The 23,779-nt window shown below is 34.8% G+C and overlaps 1 protein-coding gene across 1 annotated transcript in view; it reads left to right on the top strand.

The window, feature by feature from the left end:
- The window catches only part of CCDC171 (coiled-coil domain containing 171), a 319,953-nt gene that overhangs the window by 117,695 nt on the left and 178,479 nt on the right, over positions 1-23,779 (top strand). Inside the window, exons 17-18 of the mRNA XM_031449678.2 lie at positions 7,631-8,135; positions 8,913-9,029. Coding sequence (XP_031305538.2) covers positions 7,631-8,135; positions 8,913-9,029 — 622 coding nt within the window. The remainder of the gene's footprint in view (positions 1-7,630; positions 8,136-8,912; positions 9,030-23,779) is intronic.

Genomic DNA, 23,779 nt, shown 5'->3' with positions numbered 1-23,779 from the left:
ACTGGACACCTTTAATGAAATAGAGAAAAATCCTCTGACTACTTTTTAAAAAATTTTTTATTTATTTATTTAATTGTAGTATAGTCTGTTTACAATGTGTCAATTTCTGGTGTACAGCATAATGCTTCAGTCCTACATATACATACATACATTCATTTTCATACTCTTGACTTTTAAATAATTGATTTAGAAGTTGATTTTCTTAATAATAATGTTATCCATTTAATTTTTATAATGCTTGATAGATTTTTCAATGCTTTTTCTACCTTTGCTTGCCTCTTCTTACATGAGCCCCACGACAACCATGTGACATAGGTCACTTAAGCATCATTTCTATTTTACAAATGAGAAAACTGAGGTTCAGAGAACTGATACTGCTCATTTGTATAGCAAGGAAGTTCTAGGGTCAGAATTAGAATGCAGATAACAGATGTAAAATGTTTAGCACCTTGCTTGGTGTTTAGAAATTACAAAGTGAAAGTTATGTGCTCTTTGAATATATTATCATCATCCTTATCCTCTAGTCCTTTTAAAAATTATACTGCAGCACTTTTTAGAAACATGCTATTTAGAAACATGCTATTTTTGTTTATAAAGTGACATCTGAAGACTGGTCTGGTGACAACTCAGTTTCATTTTTCTTGAACTCACATTCTTGATTAATTAGTAATTAAACATTATCTTGATGAAGCTAATCAGTGCCATACTATCAGCCATTCAAAAAATGGTAGTTCCCTATCTCTTTTTTTTCTCAGACTTCTTTTTTTCTGAGAGACTGAAATTTTAGTATACTATATTGCAAAATTATTACTATAGGTAGGAATATCAAGGTCACTTTTAAATAAAATATTAAATAAATACTTTACATATTATATGTCAGATATGTAGAGCCCCGTGTTTAATGCTCTCGTACTAGTAAATAGGCAAAATAGTTATTTTCTCAAAAAGTTTCAAATTTAGATGGGAGGCATTATATCAACACATGGAAAATTCACACAAGACAGTATGTAATTAATTGCCGAAGAGTGCTATCACCTTAGAAGAGGAGGTTGTCAAAATTTGAAGGCTTCGTAGAGGGGACTGCAGCCACCCTGGGCCCTGTTGTCAGGATCTGAAAGCCAGAAGGAAGGGAGACAAGAGACAGATTAGAACTTAGAGTAGGCTGACTTTCCGACAGTCTGAGGTAGTATCTTTTAATAGTTAGTACTTCAAGCATCTTGCCTATATCAACAATTTATTCTCAGTCTAAAGATAAAGAGAACCATTTTCTTCTGAGGGCTTGGCTTATCCCTTTGGATAATTTTATAATTTGTACTGCCTTAGAAACAAGAGTAAACACAGGCATGTACCATTTTTGGCATATTACTATCTTTTTATGTGCTAAACTTACAAAATGAAGGTGTTGTTTTTAAGCTGAGTAAATAGCCTTTATGGGGTTTGAGTGTATATGTAAAGATAATGGAATTGCTAGGTCATATGGTAACTCTATATTTAACTTTTTGAAGAACTGCCAAACTATTTTCAAAAGCCACTTGCATCATTTTAACATCTCCACCTGCAGTGTATGAAAGCTCTGATTTCTCCACGAAATGTGCTTTATTTTTAACAGAGAAATATTTACATCATAGGAAAAGCAGGCAAATTTATGTTTATTATATTTTAAAATATTGTCATCACAAAAAAGACAAGATATGTAACTTATAAATGTAAGACTTTTAAAAAAAAGTCCTTTGTTTATGTGCTGGATCATTTGGGAGTTCTGTTCTTAATTTTTTGATTCCATACTGTTTTCCATAGTGATTGCACCAGATTACCTTCCCACCAAAAGTGCACGAGGGTTCCCTTTTCTTCACAGCCTTGCCAACACTAATTTGTTGTCTTTTTGATAATAGCCATTCTAATGGGCATGAGATTGATACTGAGGGTGGTCATCAGTTAGATCCATCAGACTGGAACTTGCTTAATAAATAATGAGCTGTAGCCTGCCATCACTCAAGCTTGCTTTAATTGTCCTCTGAGCATCACATAGCCTAAACTGTGTTTGCCAGAACTTGGAGTCAGCTGTGTCCAGTTAGCGTTTAAGCCAGTTCGGACTGGATGGGATCACCAGCCCTCCAAATGGGCATGCGTGAACGTACAATCAGTGACTCTGACGTCAGAGGGCCAAGACCTCCACCCTCAGAGCATGCGTCCCTTGGAAGAGCACATAGTTTAGTTGTGCCTGTGCAGAATGACGGTTACCTCACATTTTTCTTGTCTCCAGTTACCTTTCCCCATGCTTCCCAAACTTCGGCTTACCCATAAGTATTGCAAGCCCCTGGTATTTGAGGAGGTGGATTTGAGATTTGTTCTCCCTTCTCTTTGCTTGGATGCCTCGAGAGTAAACGCTCTCTGCTCTACAACTTTGTGTCTCAGTGTTTGGCTTGCTGTGCATAGATCAAATGGGTCTGGTTTTGTAACAAGATACTATTTCATTGTGGTTTTGATGTGCATTTATGTAATAATTAGTGATCTTGAACATCTTTTCATGTGCCTGTTGGTCATCTTTATGTTTTCTTGGGAAAAATATCCATTCAGATCCTCTGCCCATTTTTTAAATGAGTTGTTTGTTTTGTTGTGGTTGAGTTGTATGAGTTCTTTACATATTTTGGATATTAGCCACTTATCATATATATGATTTACAAATATCTTCTCTCATTTGGTTGGTTGTCTTTTGTTGATGTTTTCCTACACTGTGCAGAAAGTTTTTAGTTTGATGTAGTCCCATTTGTTCCTGTTTGCTTTTGTTTCCCTTGCCTTAGGAGACATATCCAGAAAGATGTTGCTACGATTGATGTCAGAACATATACTGCCTATATTTTCTTCTATGATTTTTATGGTTTCAGTTCTTACATTCAAGTCTTTAATCCATTTTGAGTTAATTTTTGTATATGGTGTAATATAGTGATCTAGTTTCATTCTTTTGCATGTGGTTGTCCAGTTTTCCCAACACCATTGATTGAAGATACTCTCCTTTATAAAGGAATCCATTGTATGCTCTTTACTCCTTTGATATAAATTCATTGTCCATATATGTGAGAGTTTATTTCTGGACTCTCATTTCTGTTCCATTGATCTATATTTCTGTTTTTCTGCCAATAGCATGCTGTTTTGATTCGTATGTCTTTATAGTGTTATTTGAAATCAGGGAGTGTGATACCTTCAGCATCAGATTTTAGGATGTTTTTGTTCCAGTTTTTGTGAAAAATATCTGTGAGATTTTGTTAGGGCTTACATTGGATCTGTAGATTGCTTTAGGTAATATGGACATTTTAACAGTGTTAATTCTTCCCATTCTATGAGCATGGAATATCTTTCTGTTTCTTTGTGTTATCTTCAGTTTTTTTCAATAGTGTCTTACAGTTTTCAGTATACAGGTCTTTCACCTCTTTGGTTAAATTTGTTCCTAGATATTTTATTCTTTTTGTTGCAATTGTAAATGGGATTTTTTCCTCTTGATTTCACTTTCTGCTAGTTTGTTATTAGTGTATAGAAATGCACAAAAGATTTTTGTATATTGATTTTGTACCCTGCAACTTTATTGTATTAGTTTATTATTTCTAGTAGGCTTTTTTTTTTTTTTGGTGGTGTCTTTAGGTTTTCCTATATATAAAGTCATGTCATCTGCAAATAGTGTCAGTTAAACTTCTTCTTTTTCAATTTGGTTGTCTTTTCTTTTTCTTGCCTAATTACTCTGGCTAGGACTTCCAATATCATATTGGATAAGAATGGTGAGAGCGAGCATCCTTATTTTGTTCCTGATCTTATAAGGGTAGACTGTAGTTTTTCACCATTGAGTAGTGAGTTTGTCATAAATAGCTTTTATTATGTTAAGGTACATTTCTATACACAATTTATTGTGAGCTTTTATCATAAATAGGTGGTGAATCTTGTCAAATGCTTTTTCTGCATCTGTTGAGATGATCATATGATATTTATCCTTCATTTTGTTAAGGTGGTATATATTGTGTTGATTGATTTGCAGATGATGTACTATCCTTGCATCCCTGGAATAAATCCCACTTGGTCATGGTGTATGATCCTTTTAATGTCTTGTTGTATTTGGTTTGCTAATATTTTGTTGAGGATTTTTGCATTTGTGTTCATCTGAGATACTGGCCTATAATTTTCTTTTTTTGCCTTGTGCTTATTTGGTTTTGGTATCAGGGTAATGTTGACCTTATAAAATAAGTTGGGAAGTATTCTCTTCTTTTCAAATTTCTGGAAGATTTTGAGCACAATAGGTATTAAATTTTCTTTGACTGTTTGGTAGAATTTACCACCTCATGTATATTCTTAGTCTTTTATTTATTCTTATAGCAATTCATGAATAGCACCTCTTTTTTACAATACAAATATATATGACAAGTCTCTTGAAATCATTCATAGTGGTAGTAATTAATCAGCACAAATCAAAATTTGGGGACCATAAAATGATGTGAGGATCTTTAAAAATTGCTTTGTTACATCACTACTGCTTCTGCTAGGTAGCCTAAAATGAAAATTGGCTTTGTTAAGTCCAGAATCTCAGTTCTCTTTTCTAAAAATTACAGTGTGTTCCTGTTTTTCTCTATATAGAAAGACGTAGAGGATTTTTGGTAATATATTCTTGATTTTTATCCATTTCTAGCCATGTTTTAATTACTCTGTTATCTTCATCTCAGGACTATCTGTTTCTGGCTGCCTCTCTAAAATGCTTTAACTTAAACCTAAGGCTCTGTGGAAATAGACCAGCCATATACAGTAGAGAAATTTGAGATTTATCATGCACTAAAATTAAATATTTTTCTTGCAATAGATTTACTTTACTTTTATATCTGTTTCCACAGTCCATTTGATTTTGACCAATGACTGAATTTTTGGGAAACATTTAAAATACCATTAGCAAATATATCTTTTTACAGGTTTTTTTTAATCAAAAAAAGTAATTTTTGTTGAAAATCTACTTCTGCCTTAGACTTTGAGATCTGTAAAAACATAAATAGGCATCCACCTAGATCTCGATTAAGTTTATTTTATTTCCACTACTTAGCTATGACCAGTGTGTCTGTTTTATCCTAGACTTTCTGTAATTTCCCTTTTTTTCCCTCAAATGAATTGGTGGGATTGATTTTGGAGAAAATATGGAATTAAACATTGTAATTTCCATTTGCTCCTTCTACTCCCTGCAACCCTACTGCTACCCCAGGGAGTCTTTATTAATGTTGCCAATTCTCCCATCCACTTTTCTAAAGCTTAGCGACTGTCCCAGGATTTTATGGTTTCTCATACCTTTCTGGGTAAAGTTTAAATTCTTTAGCTTAATCATTTATTATCTACATACTTCTCAAATTTCCATCATTTTCCTTTTCAAGTATTTGTACTTCCTTAGAACAGGTTTCTGTTTTCTGACTCCTACTTGGCCATATGCTAGTCTTCCTGCTTTTTCTAGCTGCAACTCATGTCAGTTTCCCTTTTCTTAATGGTTGTTGCACTTCTGCTTCCAAGCCATCCACTTGGCTAGTGCTCTCAGAGTTTCTTGCTTCTTTCAGCTGCTCCCAGTGGGACATCCTTCCTTTATTCGTGGTCTTTATATGGAATACAGTCCTATTGATAGAGTACTGTTGACAGAACTTGGCCATCAGTGGGGATGTAGTTAGGGGTAAGCTACAATTCCCTTATTTCCCCATTTCTTTATTTCTCACAGTATCACTACAGGTATGGCTGGATCAGAGTTGGAGAAAATAAAGGGAATTAAAGTACAGTAGAGAAACATTTAAAACCATGTCTAAATCCAAAATCTACCCCTACCCCCAACCTGGTCCAAGAGAAAGCATTCAAGAAGTTGAATCATCAGAGAGTGGCCCCTTGTATACTTCCTTTACTCTTTTGTACTCAAGACTATACCTCTGAGTGCCCACTTCCACTTGCTGTGCACCTTTGGGAACGTCATCCTCTAGCCTCAGAACTGGTTTTAGTCCAGGGGTTACTTTCTTCAGCCAGATATTTTGACAAGTTTGAATCCTTTTGGCCACTGCCTGTCAACACTGTTCGTGGTAGGTTTTGACATCCAAATCTTGCAGAGTATTCAGGAGTTTGTGTGATTTTTTTCTAAGTCTGATCACCTTTGAGGTCTTCCTGCCAATGTAAACTTTAGAAATGCATTTGATTCTTTTAGTTATTTGTGGGTAACTCTTGAATCAGATACATGCTCACCATAAACCTGTCCCAAAGACCAACATTAAATTTCAGATGGAGTGTGGTCTGAACCAATAATACAAAGAGAAATATTTTCTTTAATGCCCTCAAAAGGATTGTCTCATAATGAAGACAGCACTTCACTTTATCATACATGTACAGAGCATGATTTTTCTTTGTCTCTGACTGACCCCCTAATTCAAATGGAAATCCCTTGGCTTGTTTTAAAAAGAAAGAAGTCCATGACCAAGTCAGGGCAGCTTATTTGGTTGAGTAAAGATCCAACTAAAGCTGTTAAATCACCATGCATTGTAAAAGGTTAGATTAAATTACTATAAGGATAGCTATTGGCTAGCCTGCTTGATGGTGGAGTTGAGGTTTTTGTTGTTGTTGTTGTTCTTTCTATTATACGTCTATTACCACTTGTCCTTTACCATCTTCCTCCAAAAACTGTCAATGTCAAAAATGCCCTTTTGTGTACCTCTGGCAACCTAGCATAGCTCCATCATAGCATTATACCACAATAATTGATTTACCTGTCTGTTTTCCTAGCACATGGAATTTAGTGAGTAATCAATAAATGTTTATTGAATGATAAATGAGTCAGTAAAAGAAATTGGAATATGTTATATTCGAAAATTTACTCTTATTTCAGCAATTCCTTAATGATTAGGCATAAAATTTCATAGAGAGTTGGTTTATTTGCTAGTGATTAAAATCAGTTGCCTGCAGTTAAAATTTCTTTGTGTTGCAAATTAACTTTTGGATTATAAGCACTTTAATGAGGAGAAAAGGACCAGACAGCTGCTGAGGCCCCACTCACTCTTAGTATATCCTCTCAGTGCTGGAGCTGTACTTTGTACAGCCTTCTATCTTGGGGAAGAAGAAAGAAACCAAAGTACAAGAGTATGCTCTGATAATCAGTCTCTTATCATCTAATTATGTCAGACAGTCGGGTGCTACGTGTTGTGTTATTTATTTAACCCGTTTGCTCTTTTGACAAAAAGTTAAAGTAAGCCTTTTTATATGTAGGAAAGCCTCTGTTGGTGGTGTGAGTTCTGTTGAAAAGTAGGAAATAAAAGTTACTGAGGAATGGAAGAAGAGAAATTTTCATTTTCTAATAAACTTGTATATTTATGCATAAGTACACAGGGAATTTCTGAAGTATTTTAAAATTTATATACTCTGTGTAAAGTTTCTATATAAGAAGATTTAAAATCACCATGCACATTTAAATCTAAGGTGTTTGGCTTACTGTAGTCTATTATATACATATTTTTGGATATTTTAGAACACAGATCTTTTGAAGAAAAAGAAATAGTTGTTGGCAGAAATTTGTTTTCTTTTGTTAAAGAGGAGGTAATAAATGCCTATTTGTTTCATGATCAAACATATTATTTGACTTCTCTTATAGAAATTTCAAGAAATTGCTGAAAAAAATATGGAAAAATTGAACCATATGGAGAAGTCACATGAGCAGTTGGTTCTTGAAAATTCACACTTCAAAAACTTGTTATCACAGACTAAAAGGGAACAAACATCCTTGTTGGCGGCCTGTGCATTGATGTCTGGTGCCTTATATCCTCTCTATAGCCGATCATGTGCCTTATCTACACAGAGAGACTTCCTCCAGGAGCAGGTCAACACCTTTGAGTTGTTCAAATTGGAAGTTAGAACTCTAGCCCAGGCTTTGTCAACTGTAGAGGAAAAGAAGCAAGAGGAAGCCAAGATGAAGAAAAAACCCTTCAAAGGATTGATACGTGTGTTCCGGAAAGGTGTTATTGCAATTTTGGCAGCAAACAGATTCAAGACATTGGGCCAATCATGTGCCTCTCTTTTTACCTGGATGGAGAGTTTCAAAGAAGGCATAGGCATGTTAGTATGTACGGGAGAGCCCAAAGACAAGCATAAATTTCCAAGTAAGATAAATTGTGTTTCTTAAAATCTAAGTTGACTGTAAGTGACATAAAAGTGAATACGTTTGGCCATTATGCAGAAACTTTAAAAATTCATTTCACATGTCAAATCATGTAGCATAGTCCCTTATATGTGTAGATATGTTTGTGTGTATGAATAAATGTGTTATCTATGTATAAATTAGGTTTTGATTTTTTTTGTTGTAAACATTAAAATATAAAGGTAGCAAATACGTATAATTTCAACTTCATCTAGCTTTATTATATTTGAATGCTCTTTTCACAGTAAATTGAAGAGCTTATACAAGTGGTTTTTCTAGTAAGTCAATCCAGAAACTCTACCCTATTTAAAATTAATTAGCAGTATAATTTATTTTTGCTTTCTTTGAATTAGTATAAAATGATCAGAGTTAAAAATCTATTGAAGAATTGAATGAAAATGAGACAAATGTAAATTTTCCAGCTAACACTTTTTTAAACGCTTGACTATTCTGAGGAAACAATAATTTCAATTTTTAACTTTAAAAAGCAAACAAGTAATATGAGTAGAGCCAAAGATTACCTTTTCTCTCTATTTGTTATCAGTTAACCATTAGCTATATACATTAATTAATTAAAGTCAATAAAATCTAATATTTCTTGTAGACTTTCACACTAGGTGAAGTTCTGCGTGTAAGTTTTGATCTACTTCTTAAATAGCTAAATATTGCTGTGAATTTTAAATATGGATTTTAATTAATTTTTGTAGCATCACATAATGGATTTTTTCTATTTTTGCAGAATATCAAAAAGAGCAGTTACGTTGTTTGCAAGCTCTCAGCTGGCTCACCAGTTCTGACCTTCTCGCTGCAATAATCAGTTCTATGGCTGAGTTACAGGAAGCTATTAGTAAAACAGGTATGGTTCCCTCTTTTATATCCTTACAAAATACATTTAAAAAGCAAATGTCCAGAAATGGTTTATGGTATAAATTCTAATAAACCTTCAGGGAAGAAAATGTATTTGTTCTTATCTTTCTTTTATTCAGGTATAGAGAGATTGCTAAATCTACATTTAGTAATGTAGTGTATTAATGTAAATTTTGATGGATAATTTTGTCTTCATTTATGGGGAAATTAAATGACATTTCTTGGTGAATATATCCACCTTTTTATTTTCCTTTGTGATCTGATTTTCCTATAGAAAGCTCATCATTAGCTTTTTTATTAGGTAATACTGGCCATGTTCTTTCAAATGTTTCAGTCTTCTGTTTCTGGCTATAAACTTTAGAAATTTAAGTAATAACTGGATCAGTAGAAAAATTTTCTCTCTCAGTGGTGATGTGTTTTTATTTTTTCTGTTTAATTTTAAATAGAGTTAATTTGAATAGTAGGTATGAAACCACCTATAATCGATAATTTCCAAAGGTCTAAAATTCATTTATTTTTTTCATGACTCATAATTGTGTGACATGTTTCTGCGAAAGGTACAATGAAAACTAATTTCTCTATGCTAAAAGAATAACATACAGTTACCTACTGGTTAAGCTATGTCGTTGGACTAATTATGGTCATTTCAGACACATTAATAGTAAAAAATATAATGGACTTGTTAATACCTGCCTGCATAATGAACTATTCTAAGTATTAATGAAATGATAAGTTGAGATGTAATTCTTTCGACAATTCTGCTAAATAAATATATATCTTAACCTAGGCTCTTGTAGTATGAAACTTATGATTCAAAGATTGTTTTTAGATTGTGGCCATTGATGTTGGTAAGGAATATGCAGCTTTAGTGTATTGGCAAAATGCCAACATACTGGATTTGGAGTCTGAAACAAAAGTCTAAGTAAATGTATTTTAAGAATGTTGGTTTTGTAACTTCAAAGCAAAACTTTACATTCTTGACAGAACTTAGTAAGTTTTTGCATTTGGTTTAGTAAGCAGATGATTTGTGTTAGTCATATACTTTCTAGGTATGTAGACCTAAAAGTAGATTGGTTTCTTAAGCTGTAATCTTGTTTATATTATTACCTTATTTAATACATTTTTCCATTATCACTGTGCTGTATACTTTAGGAGATAAAAATGTGACTTGATCTGGCCCTCTGAAAAACATACACAATGGTTGTGAGAGTAAGAGCGACAACTCATGAACAGCTTTAGGCAGAATGAAATCAAGGATTGGATGAGGAAGAACAGATTTTAATCCATAGAAGGTGCAGCTAATGTGGGTTTGTGAGTACTGGGAAGGCTTCAGGGAGGAACTGGTGATCTAGTTTGGCCTAGAATGATAGTAAGTAAGAGAGGAGAGTTGGCATTCAGGTGCGGGGCATAGCTTAAGCAGAGATGCAGACATGAGAATAAGCATAGAATGGGAAGAAGGGACATTAAAGAGGCGAGAATGTAAATCCATGTGTATCAGGTCTGGCATCTAGATAAAATGTTTTTTCTATTATAACCATATTGAGAAATAATAAAGGAAAGGGTAGGTCATTGGCATGGAGTCAGATTGTGGAAGATTTATAGAAGTAGGAGGCGATTTCTCCTGAGCACATTTTCTAAAGGTAGCTCCTTGTAATATTTTTAAGTTAAAATACTGACAAAATTCTTATTCAGGACCTTATTCAGGTGAAAATACATGTAGATAAGACCTGTCAAATAGTAGAGAGACCAAGAGTGGTGTTTTTGAGTGCTTGCCTACCTCCAGGAACAAAGCTGCTGTTGATGTTAGAACCTGTCGTGCCTCTAGCTTGAGGAAACAAGTTCAGAACGACTTGATTGTAGGGAAGGCTTTAAATGTTGTTGGATGAGGAACACTACTTAAGAGAAGAGAAAATGGTTGTTGCTTACAAGGGGAAAATAATTGATGTATCAAAGTCCTGAAGAGTATTGGAAAGGATGTGGTTCAGGCAGATAGATAATTATTACTGAACTAGTACAAAAATGATCCGTGTGGACTTTCTGCAGTAATGACTTGGCTAAGCTGGGCTTATCGAATAATTTTTTCAAAACATGATGAAGAGTTAATATATTGTCTTTTCCAGGTAATGTGTTTTTATTTTAAGTCTATCCTAGTAGTAGAAATTTTGGATATTTTAGCAAAGAAGATGGGAAAATATTTTCAAAGTATATGAGTGATTCTCAACAGATAATAGTAAGGGTAATAAATGTAAAGCATAACAGCTTATATAGTCATGTGGAGTCTATAATTTAAGTGTATGGAAAACCTCAATAGGTATTCATTATTATATAGTAGAAAGAGCATTCACTTTGAACAAGGCAGATTTGATTTTGTATCCAACATTGCTAGTTATTAGTTGTGTGAAATTGGGCAAGTTACTTAACTTTACTGGGCCTCACACTGTTTACCTAGAAGTGAAGATAGTATCTATCACCTTTCTGGTTGTTATGAGGATTTAATGAGATAATGTTTGTTCAACATTTTGTACAGTACCTGCTATATAGTGGCTGTTAAAAAAAACTCTAACCCTAACCCTTACCACCCATCTCACCATGAAAGTAGCATATAGCATTAATAAATGTGATTACATACATGTTTTCCTGTATACACTTTAGACTACTAGTTATTTTCTGTTTTAAAATTGCGGAAGTGCTGTACTGTGGAGGCAACGTAGGTGACTGAATGAAGCAACATATGGTTAAGCAGATATTCTGCCTGACTTTGAATACTGGTTCTGTGACATGGGCAAGTTAAACTTTTTCTACCCCAGTTTATTTGTAAAATGGGAATTGTAAGTATTACCTATCTCAGAGTTGTTTGGAGAACTAAATGAGTTAATTTGTAAAGTGCTTAGAATGTCTTTGTTTACTACTTTACTTACTTTTCCTAGTTCAAATATTGATCATTATTAAGAATTATTGTATTAACTAAATAATAATGAAGAGGTTTGATAAAAATTTAGAATAAATCAAAATACACCAGTTTATCTTAAAATTTCAAGATGATTTACACATCATACATAGTTCTGACTTTTTAAAACAGTTTTGTTATAAAATAGTATACATATAAAAATCAAGAAGAAATTTCTTCCTCTGAATATAATGCATTGTATGTTTGGGGGCATCACAGTTTGCTTCCTTTATGACTAATAGAAGATCCCCACTTAAAGTAGGTTAATTATATAAGGTTTTTTCCTCCTAAATGATAGGAAGTTTGGAGGTAGGTAGAAACTCAGACTGTGTCTTTCTGCCTAGCCATCCTTAGCGGCTTCATGTTTGTGCCTCCTAGTTTTGAAGTGGCTACTCTACTTTCAGGCATCAGGATTGTATTTGTGCAGGAAGGAGTTGGGAAGGACAAAATGTGAGGCACATTGCTAGTGAGAATGAAAAATGATACAGCTGCTTTGGAAAAGTCTGGCAGTTCCCCAAAGTATTAGAAATAGAATTATCATATGAGACAGCAATTCCCCTCCTTTGTACGTATCCAAGAGAAATGGAAACATACATGCATACAAAAACTTGTACATGGGAGTTCCAGTCAACATGGCAGAGTGGTAGGACCACGAGCTTGCCTCTCCTCACGACTACAATGAAACCACAACTAAATTCTAAACAACCATTGAAAAAAACTGGAACCTAGCAAAAAAGATCTTCTGCAACTGAAAACATAAAGAAGGAACCACAGCAGGACGGTAGGAGGGGCGTGCTCGCGATATAATTGGGCCCAATACCCCCCGGGTGGGCAACCCACAGGCTGAAGATTTGTTAAGTCGCAGAGGCCCTCCCACAGCACCATGTCAGGCTTCCCAGCTCCGGTCAGGGCATTGGGTTTTGAAGGCCAGAGGAGCTTGGCTTTGGGAGCCCCACGGGACTGAGGGAAACGGAGACACCATTCACTTGAGAAGCGAACACGGAAACTCACGTGCACCAGGTCCAAGGGCAGAGGCAGTGATTTCGTAGGAACCTGGGCCAGACCTGCCTGCTGGATTTGGAGGGTCTCCTGGGGACGTGGGGGACAATTGTGGCTCACTTAGGGGACATAAAAGCTGGTGGCGGACATTCTGGGAGTGTTAATCTATGAGCTTTCCTGGAGGCTGACGTCCTGATTGGATCATTAGCACCAAGACCTAGCCCACCCACAGCCTGTAGGGAAGTCTCAGGCCAAAAATATACAGGGTGGGAACATAGCCCCACCCATCATCAGACTTCCTAAGCCACAAAGGCCTCTAGACACAGCCCTACCCACCAGAGGTCCAGGACCAAGCTTCACCCAGCAGTGGGCAGGCTCTGGCTCCTCCTGACAGGAAACCTGCTTCATCCACCAGGGGCAGATACTAGAAATAAGAAAACAATAGTCCCAAAACCTGTGGAAGGAATCCACAAACACATAGAAAGATAGACGACATGAGGCAGCAAAGGAATATCTCCCAGGCCAAGGCACAAGATAAAATCCCAGAAGAAGAAATAAGTGATGAGGAGATAGGTAATTTGTCTGAGAAAGAGTTTAAAGTAATGATGGCCAAGATGTTCGGGGACTCAAGAGGAGTATAGATGCACAGAGTGAATTTAGCAAAGAGTTGGAAAACACAAAGAATGTCTAAACAGAGCTGAAGAATAAAATCACTGAAATGAACAATACACTAGAAGGAACCAAGAATAGACTAAATGAGGCAGAAGAACAGATCAGTGGGCTAGAAGACAGATTAGTGGAAATCACTTCTTCAGAATAGAAAAAAGAAAAAAGAATAAAAAAGGAATGAGGATGGTTTAAGAGAACTCTGGGATAACATGAAGTGCCCTAATATTCACATTATAGGGGTCCCAGAAAGAGAAGAGAGAGAGAAAGGACCTGAGAAGATTTTTGGAGAGATAATAAGCAAAAACTTCCCCAACTTGGGAAAGGAAATAGTCAACCCAAGTCCTGGAAGCACAGAGAGTACCACACAGTATCAGCCCAAAGAGGAACACACCAAGGCACATAGTCATCAAATTGACAACAATTAAGGATAAGGAGAAAATATTAAAATTAGCAAGAGAAAAGCAACGAGTAACATACAAGGGAACTCCCATAAGGTTATCAGCTGATTTTTTAGCAGAAATTCTACAGGCCAGAAGGGAGTGGCATGATATATTTAAAGTGATGCAAGGGGGAAACTTACAACCAAGAATACTCTATCCCGCTAGGCTCTTGTTCAGACTTGATGGAGAAATCACAAGCTTCACAGATAAACAAAAGCTAGATTTCAGCACCACCAAACCAGCTTTACAACAAATGTTAAAGGACCTTCTCTAGTCATCAAACCATAAGAAAAGAGAACAAAAAGAAGAAAGAGGGAAAAAAAGAGAGCTACAAAAGATTGCTTTGGCTGTTCGGGGTCTTTTGTGGTTCCTTATACATTTTGGAATTGTTCTAGTTCTGTAAGGAATGTCATGAGTATTTTGACAGGGGTTGGGTTGGATCTATGGATTGCTTTGGGTAGTTTGGCCATTTTGATAGTGTTGATTCTTCCAATCCAAGAGCACAAGAAATCTTCCCATTTCTTTGTGTCCTTTTGGTTTTCAGAGTATAGGTAACCTCCTTGGTTAAGTATATTTCTAGTTGTTTTGTTGTTTTTGATGAATGGAAATGTCTCTGCCAGTTATAAAATTCTGGTTTTTGAAGTGAAAAAAAAAAAGAAATGAAGGGCCACAAAGGGCAAAATATCCTTCTTTTTATGGGTGGGTTGTATTCCAGTGTGTGTGTGTGTGTGTGTATATACACACACACACACATATATATACTGCATCTCCATTATCTATTCAACTATTGATGTGCACTTAGGGTGCTTCTATATCTTGGCAATTATAAATAATGTTGCTTTTAATAGCTGGGTGTATGTATCTTTTTGAATTAATTCTTATTTTGCAGTTGGCTTTATTCCTTTGATAACTATGTAAGTTTAAAAAGCTAAAGCTCTAAACATTCTTAGAAACAATGAACAGTACATGTATGTAAATTAAAAAATATGTGTGCAGTAAAAAAAAAAAAAAGACCTATCAAGCCATGAAAGACATAGAAGAAACTTAAAAGACATATTACTAAATGAAAGAAGCCAGTCTGAAAAGGCTACAAACTGTACGATTCCAACCAAATGACTTCTGGAAAAGGCAAAGCTATAGAAACAATAAAAAGATTGTGGTTTCCAGGGGTTTGGGGAGAGTGAGAGAGGGAGGAATGAATAGATGGAGCACAGGGGCAATGAAATTATTCTGTATGATACTATAGTGGTGGCTACGTGTCATTATGCACTTGTCAAACCTGTAGAATGTACAACATCAAGAATAAACCCTAATGTAAACTATGGACTTTGGTTGATAATAATGTGCCCATGTTGGTTCATCGATTGTACCAAATATGCCACACTGATGAGGGATGTTGAGGGTAGGGGAGTATATATGTGTGGGTGGGGAGGACTGTGTAGGAACTCTGTATTTTCTGCTCAATTCTGCTGTAAATCTGAAACTGCTCTAAAGAAGTAAAGTCTATCAAAAAAAAAAAAAAAAAAAAGGATTGGTTGGGGGAGGGGATTTAGCTCAGTGGTAAAAATGCATGCTTAGCATGTATGAGGTCCTGGGTTCAATTTCCTCAAATAAAAATAAATAAATACACATTAAAAAAAAACTTGTGCATTAATGTTCTTTGCAGTATAATGCATGATAGTCAAGAACTGGAAACCCAAACGTCCATCAACTGATGAATGGATAATGGACAGATATCCAAATTATAAAATATTTTTGGGCCATAGAAAGGAATGATACTTGCTGCAACATGGATGAACCTTTAAAACATTATGCTATGTTAAAGAAGCTAGTCACAGAAGATCACGTGTCGTATGACTCCATTTACTTGAAATATCCAGATTAGGCAAATCTAGAGACAGAAAGTACATAAGGGGTTGCCTAAGGCTGTGAGGGAGTTGGGTGTTATGGGAAGTGGCTGCTAATAGATATGGAGTTTCTTTTTGAGGGTGATTAAATTTTTACAAAATTGCATGTGGTGATGGTTGCATAATTCTGAGTATATTAAACCATTGACTTGTATACTTTAAATGGGTAAATTGTGTTGTGTGTGAACTATATCTCAAGAAAGCTGTTAAAAATGTGAAGTCCTGTTGCTGCTGAATATATCCCTTTATATTAGGAAGGCAAAAGCTTTCCAAAAAGCCTCCCCAGCAGGCTTTTTCTGTTGTTTCATTGGCCCAAACTGGATTACATGGTTATCCTTAGATTGGCTACCTGGAGACTGGCAAGAGAGAAGGAAGAGTGCGTGGATGGATTGAATCAGTTAATCGACATCTGCAGTAGAGAAGAATCAGTTTGTTTTTTTAATTACTTGCATTTTTACTGCCTCTGTTATAAAAGAAAACTGGTCAATTCAGAAAACTTAGGTCAATTCAGGAAAAAATAAATCAGAGAACAGCAATAACAAAAACAAAGTTGTTTTCCTATCACGTAGGGATAGTTACTGTTAACATTTTTGTATTTTCTTATGTGTTCCTCCAATTGTTTTATTCCTCTTTCTCCCTCTCTATCCATTCACCTACCCCTCCTCCCTTCCTTCTTTCCTCCTTACCCCCCTGTCTCCCGCTCTACCTTCCTTCTCTCCTCCTTCCACGCATGCATCCATCCACTAACAGAATAACAAATGATATCAATGATATCATAGGCTACATACTGTTTAATATCTTCATTTAAAAATTATTTAGAAATAACCTCGAACTTAGGGAAAAGTTGCAAGTGCACAACAGAGAATTCTTTTTGCTGAATGATTTGAGAGCAAGTTGCTCACGTGATGCACCATCACTCCCTAGTATTTTAATGTATATTTCAAACAAAGGGCATTCTTCTGTATCACCAGAGTGTAACAACCAACATCAGGAAACCAGCACGGTATGTTTAATTCAGATTTCATTTAATTTCCCCTCGTTGTCCCAACCATGTCTTTTTTAGAAAGAGGATCTGGTTTAGAATTATGTGTGCATTTATTCATATTTCTTTAGTCTTCCTCAGTGTGAGAGAGTTCCTCAGTCTTTCCTTGGCCATCATGACCTTAAAGATTACAGGCCCATTATTTGTAGAATACCCTTTAATTTTGATTTGTTTGATGTTTCCTCATGATCAGATTTAGCTTAATCATTTTCAACAAGAATATCTCGAAAGTGATGCTGTTCTTTGCTTATGATATACTGTCATAACTATAGTGTTCTTAAAAAACATACTTTTTGAGAATTTTTCTCTATTTCTGTTAATATTCTTCTACAGAATGATTATAGTGTCGGGGTAATATTTATCAGTTGGGCATTCTATTTAACCAATTAACAATAGGATGTTCTCATCATAAGACAGGTATCAAGAATATCAGTTCAGCTTTGATTTGTAATTAATTCCTTGTCCCTTGAATCATCTAATACTATGAGCAGTATCTTAATTCTTTCAGCCATGTGGGAAACTGAAATGGCAAAATCTTGGAAAGTCTATTTAGGAAATCTGAAAATTCTGAATTGAAAGAGTATTGCTTAGAATTGTGTTTGTTCTCTGTTCTTTCTTTCTGTTTCTTTTTCTTTTTGAAGAACTTGTTGAAAATTTAAATCATGTTACATGTCAGGACTACATACTGATAGCATCATTGTCACTTTTCTTTTTAGCTCCAGGAAAACTTGTACATGTATGCCAATACCAAGTAGTAGCTTTTAATATATTAAATAGTAGCTGTTGCTTCTCCTATTATCGTTGTTCCAAGGTTAAAAAAAAAATCAGTGTTACTCTTTAAAAATTAGGTTCTTATCTTTTTAGAATAAGTTCTGAATTGTACACATACTATTTAGGAGATAAAATTTTAAAATTGTCTAGGAGAGAAAATGAAACATGCTGGATACATAGTGGAATATGGATTAAGAACCAGGACTCTAGATTTGAATATGAGTTTTACAGCTTATTATGTGTGCGACATTGGGAAAATCAGTTCCTTTTTCAGCCTCAGTATCGTTTATCTGTAAAATTTGGCTAAGAGAAGTTGCTAGCTCATAGGGTGATTTGAAGTAAGTGTAACTTTCTTAGCCAAGTGCCTTGTATGTGTAATTGCCCAATAAATACTGTTTTCTCTCTCTTTTTTTATCTGTTGGTATCTCAGTGGAACCTCTGTATTACTTTATACTTTTTCATGAAACTGGAAGTTCAATAGTATTATCTTAAATTCACTGCTAGGAAATTGAGATGGTTGCTAAAGGTAGTTTCCCCTACTGCCTTCTTAAACTTTGACGATATATTTCCAGGCAGTGGGCAAAGACCCCAGTTTCTATATTGCCTCTATAAATACTGGACAGGTGGCAACCTTCTTGCTTTCATTAAAGTGTTTGCCCACTTGAGATAAATTACCTCTTCCAGGTATCCAAATGGTGTGCCTGCAAGAGATCATTTACCTCAAACAGGGGAGAATGTTACTTTCACCGAAGGGCTGGGATATCAATCATTGTGGGAATGGACTAAAGAACTCTATAGATAGCTCGACATTCTCATATTACTGGTTCAGACTAAATTTCTCAAGATGGCAACAAATGTGCTGGTTTGCTTTGAAATACTTCTGAACAGTGTAGGAGTAGATGGTTACGAATAGAATGTACATACGTTTTGTTACACATTTACCCGTTTCAGTTATAATTGAGTCTTAATTATCTAGAAGATAGATGACCCAAATATACATGCCCTTGCTCCTACTACTCAGAACTGTCTTTCACTGTATACTTTGACTTAACTCTGTAGAGGTCATAGCAACTCTTTATGGCAAAACTCAGAAATCTAGGTTGTATTTGGCGTGACAGAGAGGTTTCATATTAGGAAATTCAAAGCAGAAAGTAAAGATATTTGTATTAATAAGTAGTTGTTGGTATATAGTTTAAAACTTTAAGGCTTTGTTGAATCCTCATAAATAGTAAAAAGAGACTTGCTACTCCAAGTGTGGTTGTGGACCAGCAGCATGGCATTAATGATCTCAGACTCCACTCCAGAGCTACTTGCCCAGAATCTGCATTTTAACAAGAAGTTGTTAAGAAGAAGAAGTAATTTAGAGAGTTCTGTTATTCACATAATTTCACTCGTATCTGAAATTGAAACAAGTGCAATCGGACTATGAATCATTTTGGTACTTGAGCTACTAGTGTCTGTTTTGGGGGAAGCCACATTTAACTTGTTGAATGTTCTTTTATCTTGTAACTTTAAAAATTATTATTTTTGCATTTTACCGTATTTTTTTCAAACACTTTATTCTGAGAATTTTCAAGCATATAAAAATTTGAAAGAATTTTATGGTGAACAGCTATTTTGATTTTCAAATTAAAATTTACTTGCCCATCATTTTAAGAACAATTTTTCAATGGATAAGTTATCCTTGGAAGTGTTCATGACTGTGTAAAATTCCAGTGTCAGAAATTTCATAGGATATATTTATTTGTTAAAGTAATATACAAAATCAAAATTATTCTAAGAAATGTATTTGAAACTTTAACATATTTTGCAACTTGTAGGTAGTTTGTCAAACTTTTAAGAGCCTGAGACTCTTTTTCTTAGAAGGTTTGGTTGGTTATCCAGATACTATCTAATAAATCAATATAATTATTTTTTCAGGAATTTGTAAAAGAACAGAAGGAAAAAATTCCTCTCAAATCTATACTAAAATAATGCATGTGTATTTAAAAATAATTACAACCCCCACCTTGTTCCAGAAAAAAAACTGTGGCAGCTTACATTGTAAACTATAAGGTAGCTTTTATAATCTCCCTATCCGAGTATGATTAATATTTGTGTGTACGTCTTTCAAGTTGTTTTGTGTGTATTTCAATGTTACTGGGTCATTCTGTATACCATTTTTCATTATTCTTTTTTCTCACTTACTTTAAATGGCTATAATAATTGTACCATCTTACTAGCTGTTGTGAGGGTTTAAAGGAGTTATTGCATATGGGCAGTGCTTAGTCTGTCACAGGTCTTTGTATCAGCAGCAGCATCGTTCCTCATTTCTTCCTTTATGAGTCAACTCTTCAGCTAGTATACAAGACCCTTCTTGATCTGATTTTCATTTATTTGTACATTCTCACTTCCCTGTACCCTCATTAATAAACCTGTAACTTAGCTAAGCCGAGCTTTTTCTTGTTGCCCAAAAGTGAGATGCTCTCTTAATGTCTCCAATTATATGGAGCAAACTGTTTTTTTGCTACCAGACCTTAAGAGGAATTTATTACATGGACTATCATATTGGAAATATTGAATAACATCACAGTTTATATCTTTAAAAGCTACTTCATAGAAGATGTGGAAGTTTTTTTCTTGTGAGCATTACTTATATACATCTTCAGTGAAAACTGAGAACATATTCTGTTATACTTCTCTAAGTGGAGTAGTCCAGGTAGGCAGGTTTCTTATTATTTAAGTTGGCACAGAAGTAGAGGCTCAAGGGTATAGATTTATGATTCAGCAGTATATTCCTTCGAAAAGGGGTCTCTAAATTTGGAGTTCACAGAACCATTCCCAAAAAGGTCCATGGATAGAATTTGGAGGGGGGTGCAGGGTGGGTCTGTGGACTTGGATGGAAAAAAATTACATCTTGTTTCATTAATCATTAGTGAACTTTGACATTTCCTTCAGTTAGGAATGGTGATGACAGACCAAGGTAATATCAATGGCATGGTGATTTTGTTACTAATAGAGATCGTTGATGTTTTCATATTGTAATATAGTTGTTACAGCTGTCTCCAGATACAGTTTATGCTCATCTTTACTGATCAGTCATCATGAGACTGATCACATACATGGTGTGTGATCAGTCTTCTGTGTACACATGTGCAATGTAACTGGCCAAGTATCAGGACAACTCTGCACCTGGTAGTTGTTCATTCATCCAGCTGAGCTCTTGAGTTCTTCATGTCTGGGTTGTTTTTCAGTATTCCCTAAATACAAAATGCTCTGTTATTTCTTTGAGAGAGCAACCTGCAGGCACCTGGAAACACTTCAGAACCCTTTCAAAAGAGTCACTAAATTTCCTTCTATCTTCATAACCTCAAATTTGAACCGTAGATTCAGATTCTTTCTGATGTAAATTGTATTGAATAGGTTGACCTAGCCAAAGATGAACTGACTGACTTTTGAACAAAAAAACTTTCCACAGTAGGTTGTGAATTTAAAAGCCTTGGAGAATTCGGGTATTTTTTTGAGAGAAGCTTACCTCTACCTTGTAAAGTGAAGCTTTAATTACATTTGCAGCAGTATATATTCGTGAATAAGGATTTTCATCACTTTTAACTATAAAAAAAATTTGATGTTCAACATGACATGTATGATACCTTAGTAAAGATAACCTCCTAGTTTAATGCTATTAGTTTCATTAAGCAACAAGTTTCACCATGCCATGCCTTTAGAAAAATTAATTTTAGTCTGTATTTAAAATGTATTGTTTTACACTTAATACATTTATAATTAAAATAGTTTGGTAACTACATTTCAGTAAAATTTGCTTCCTTTGTAATCCTATGTATTTTGACTCATGCATTTGGAAGTATTATTCTGAGAAGGGGATCCCAGGCTACCAAAAGTGTTCATAGGACAAAAATGACCAAGAACCCTTGCTTTAGATAATTCCTCCCCCGAATAATCACTTGTCTAAGTCAGGATGTTTTGGGCTGGTCCTGTTATTAGGCATTTATGTCTATAGTATTATTGATAAATAATACTGATAGAAACAAGAGCTATTGATTCTTAATTAGTGTTATAGGTGTTATAAGGTGCCTAACTGTGCCTTTATCCCCATGAGTTGCTCTACAGCTAGCTGTTTAATGAATGAATGAGGAAAGGCATTTGCACAGTGCTTTTTAAAATAGTTTTGTTATTTCTGTAAAAGCGCTTGTGCTTGGTGTAAAAACCTCACACAGTACAGAAACCTGCACAGAAGAAATAAAAACCGCCCAAAAGGCCATCCCCAATCATTCTTAACACTTTGATGATTTCTACAAATCTCCCAGACATGGGTAAAAAACATGTGTACAAACAGACACACCCAGTTTTATATTAGGGAATCATACAGTCATGCCTCATGATATTTTCATTCTCCTCACCGGGTAATACACGTCTTTCCATGTCAGTAAGGCAGGTGTGTGTCATTTATTGTGTTTGGTCACATACTGTTCCACTTTGTGGACTATAGTTTGCTCTGAGAATTCCCTATTGACGGTATTGACATTTTTCTTTTCTTTTCTTTCTTTTTTCTCTTTCTCTCTCTTTTTTTTTTTTTGCTATTTTAAGCAATGCTGTAATAAACTATGCTGTAATTAATAGGTTGTACATAAAATCATTTTACACTTGTACAGCTATTTCCTTGGGTAAATTCCTGAGAAGCGACTTTGCACAATTTATATTTGGAAAGTATTGCCAATCTGCCTTTCATAAAAAAAAGCTGCTTTACGTTACATTCCTATGAACAGTACTGAGATTTCTGGTTTCCTCATATTGTCTTTGACACATGAAGTGTTGGCAGTCTTTTTCATCTTTATTGATTTGAAAGGCAAAGTAAACTATATTATTCTTTATTTGCCTTTTCTATTGTTAGGTTCCATATCTTTTCAGTGGTTCTACACTCATTAGTATTTTACAAACTATCTCATTACATTCATATATGGGGACGTGTGTTTGTTTCTTATGGAATTACAAGAACTCCTTGTGTATCACACATATTAGCACTTTTTCATATTTAATGTAAATAATTTTTCCAGTTTGTATTTTAATTTAGTGTATTTTTATATAATTAAAATTATTGGTCATTTACATTATGGTTTTACTTTTGGTGATTTACTTAGAAAGGCTAGCCTTACTTCAGATTGTGTTGCTCATATTTTGGTCTAGTAGTTTTGATTTCTACATTAGATTTTGGATTTATCTGGGATAATGTTTGGAGAAGTGGTGAAGAAATTAATAAGATTTATTTGTGTACCGATGACCAGCTAGTCCCAACACTTTTAAATTCAGTCACCCATCTTTTACCTACTGAATTAAGATATACCATTTAGTATATATTAAATTATTATACATACTTGGATTTGTTCCCTGTCTCTCCAGTCTATTCCGTTAGTCTTCTTATCTATTCTAGTACCAGTGTCATACTGCTCTTTTCATGAGTATATCTTGGTGTTTTAAAATATGGTAAGACATTCTCTCATTACTTTTTAAAAACAGTATTTTGGGCTGTTTTGTTTTGTTTTGTTTTTAGATAGAACACTGCTTTGAATCATATCTTAATGATTGGCTACCAAGTTTAAAAAACCAATTGATATTTCCCAAATTATTAGCTATTTGAACACACAAGCACTATTTCTGCTCAGAGGAATGCTCTAAGATTGTGATGTGTTTGGGCCCCTTGAAGGGAGTTGTATATAAAAGGGATAATAGTGAAAGATGTTCTTGGAAAAGTAAGCAGGGATCAGATTATAACATGAGTCATGTTTTAAGGAGATTGAAATTTATTCCTAGACCTGAAGAGTGTCATTGAGGTGTCATAAACTTCAAAGAGAGTCGTAAACACAGATGCCGTGACAAGATCCTATTTGTGTTTTAGAAGTCACTTTTTCTACAGTGGAGAATAGATTGAAGAGGGGAATGACTGGAGGAAAGTAGGCAGACTCTTGC

Source organism: Camelus dromedarius, chromosome 10 (genome assembly GCF_036321535.1).
Source record: "Camelus dromedarius isolate mCamDro1 chromosome 10, mCamDro1.pat, whole genome shotgun sequence".
NCBI classification, from domain to species: Eukaryota; Metazoa; Chordata; class Mammalia; order Artiodactyla; family Camelidae; genus Camelus; species Camelus dromedarius.
This window is presented reverse-complemented; position numbering and strand designations above follow the sequence as displayed.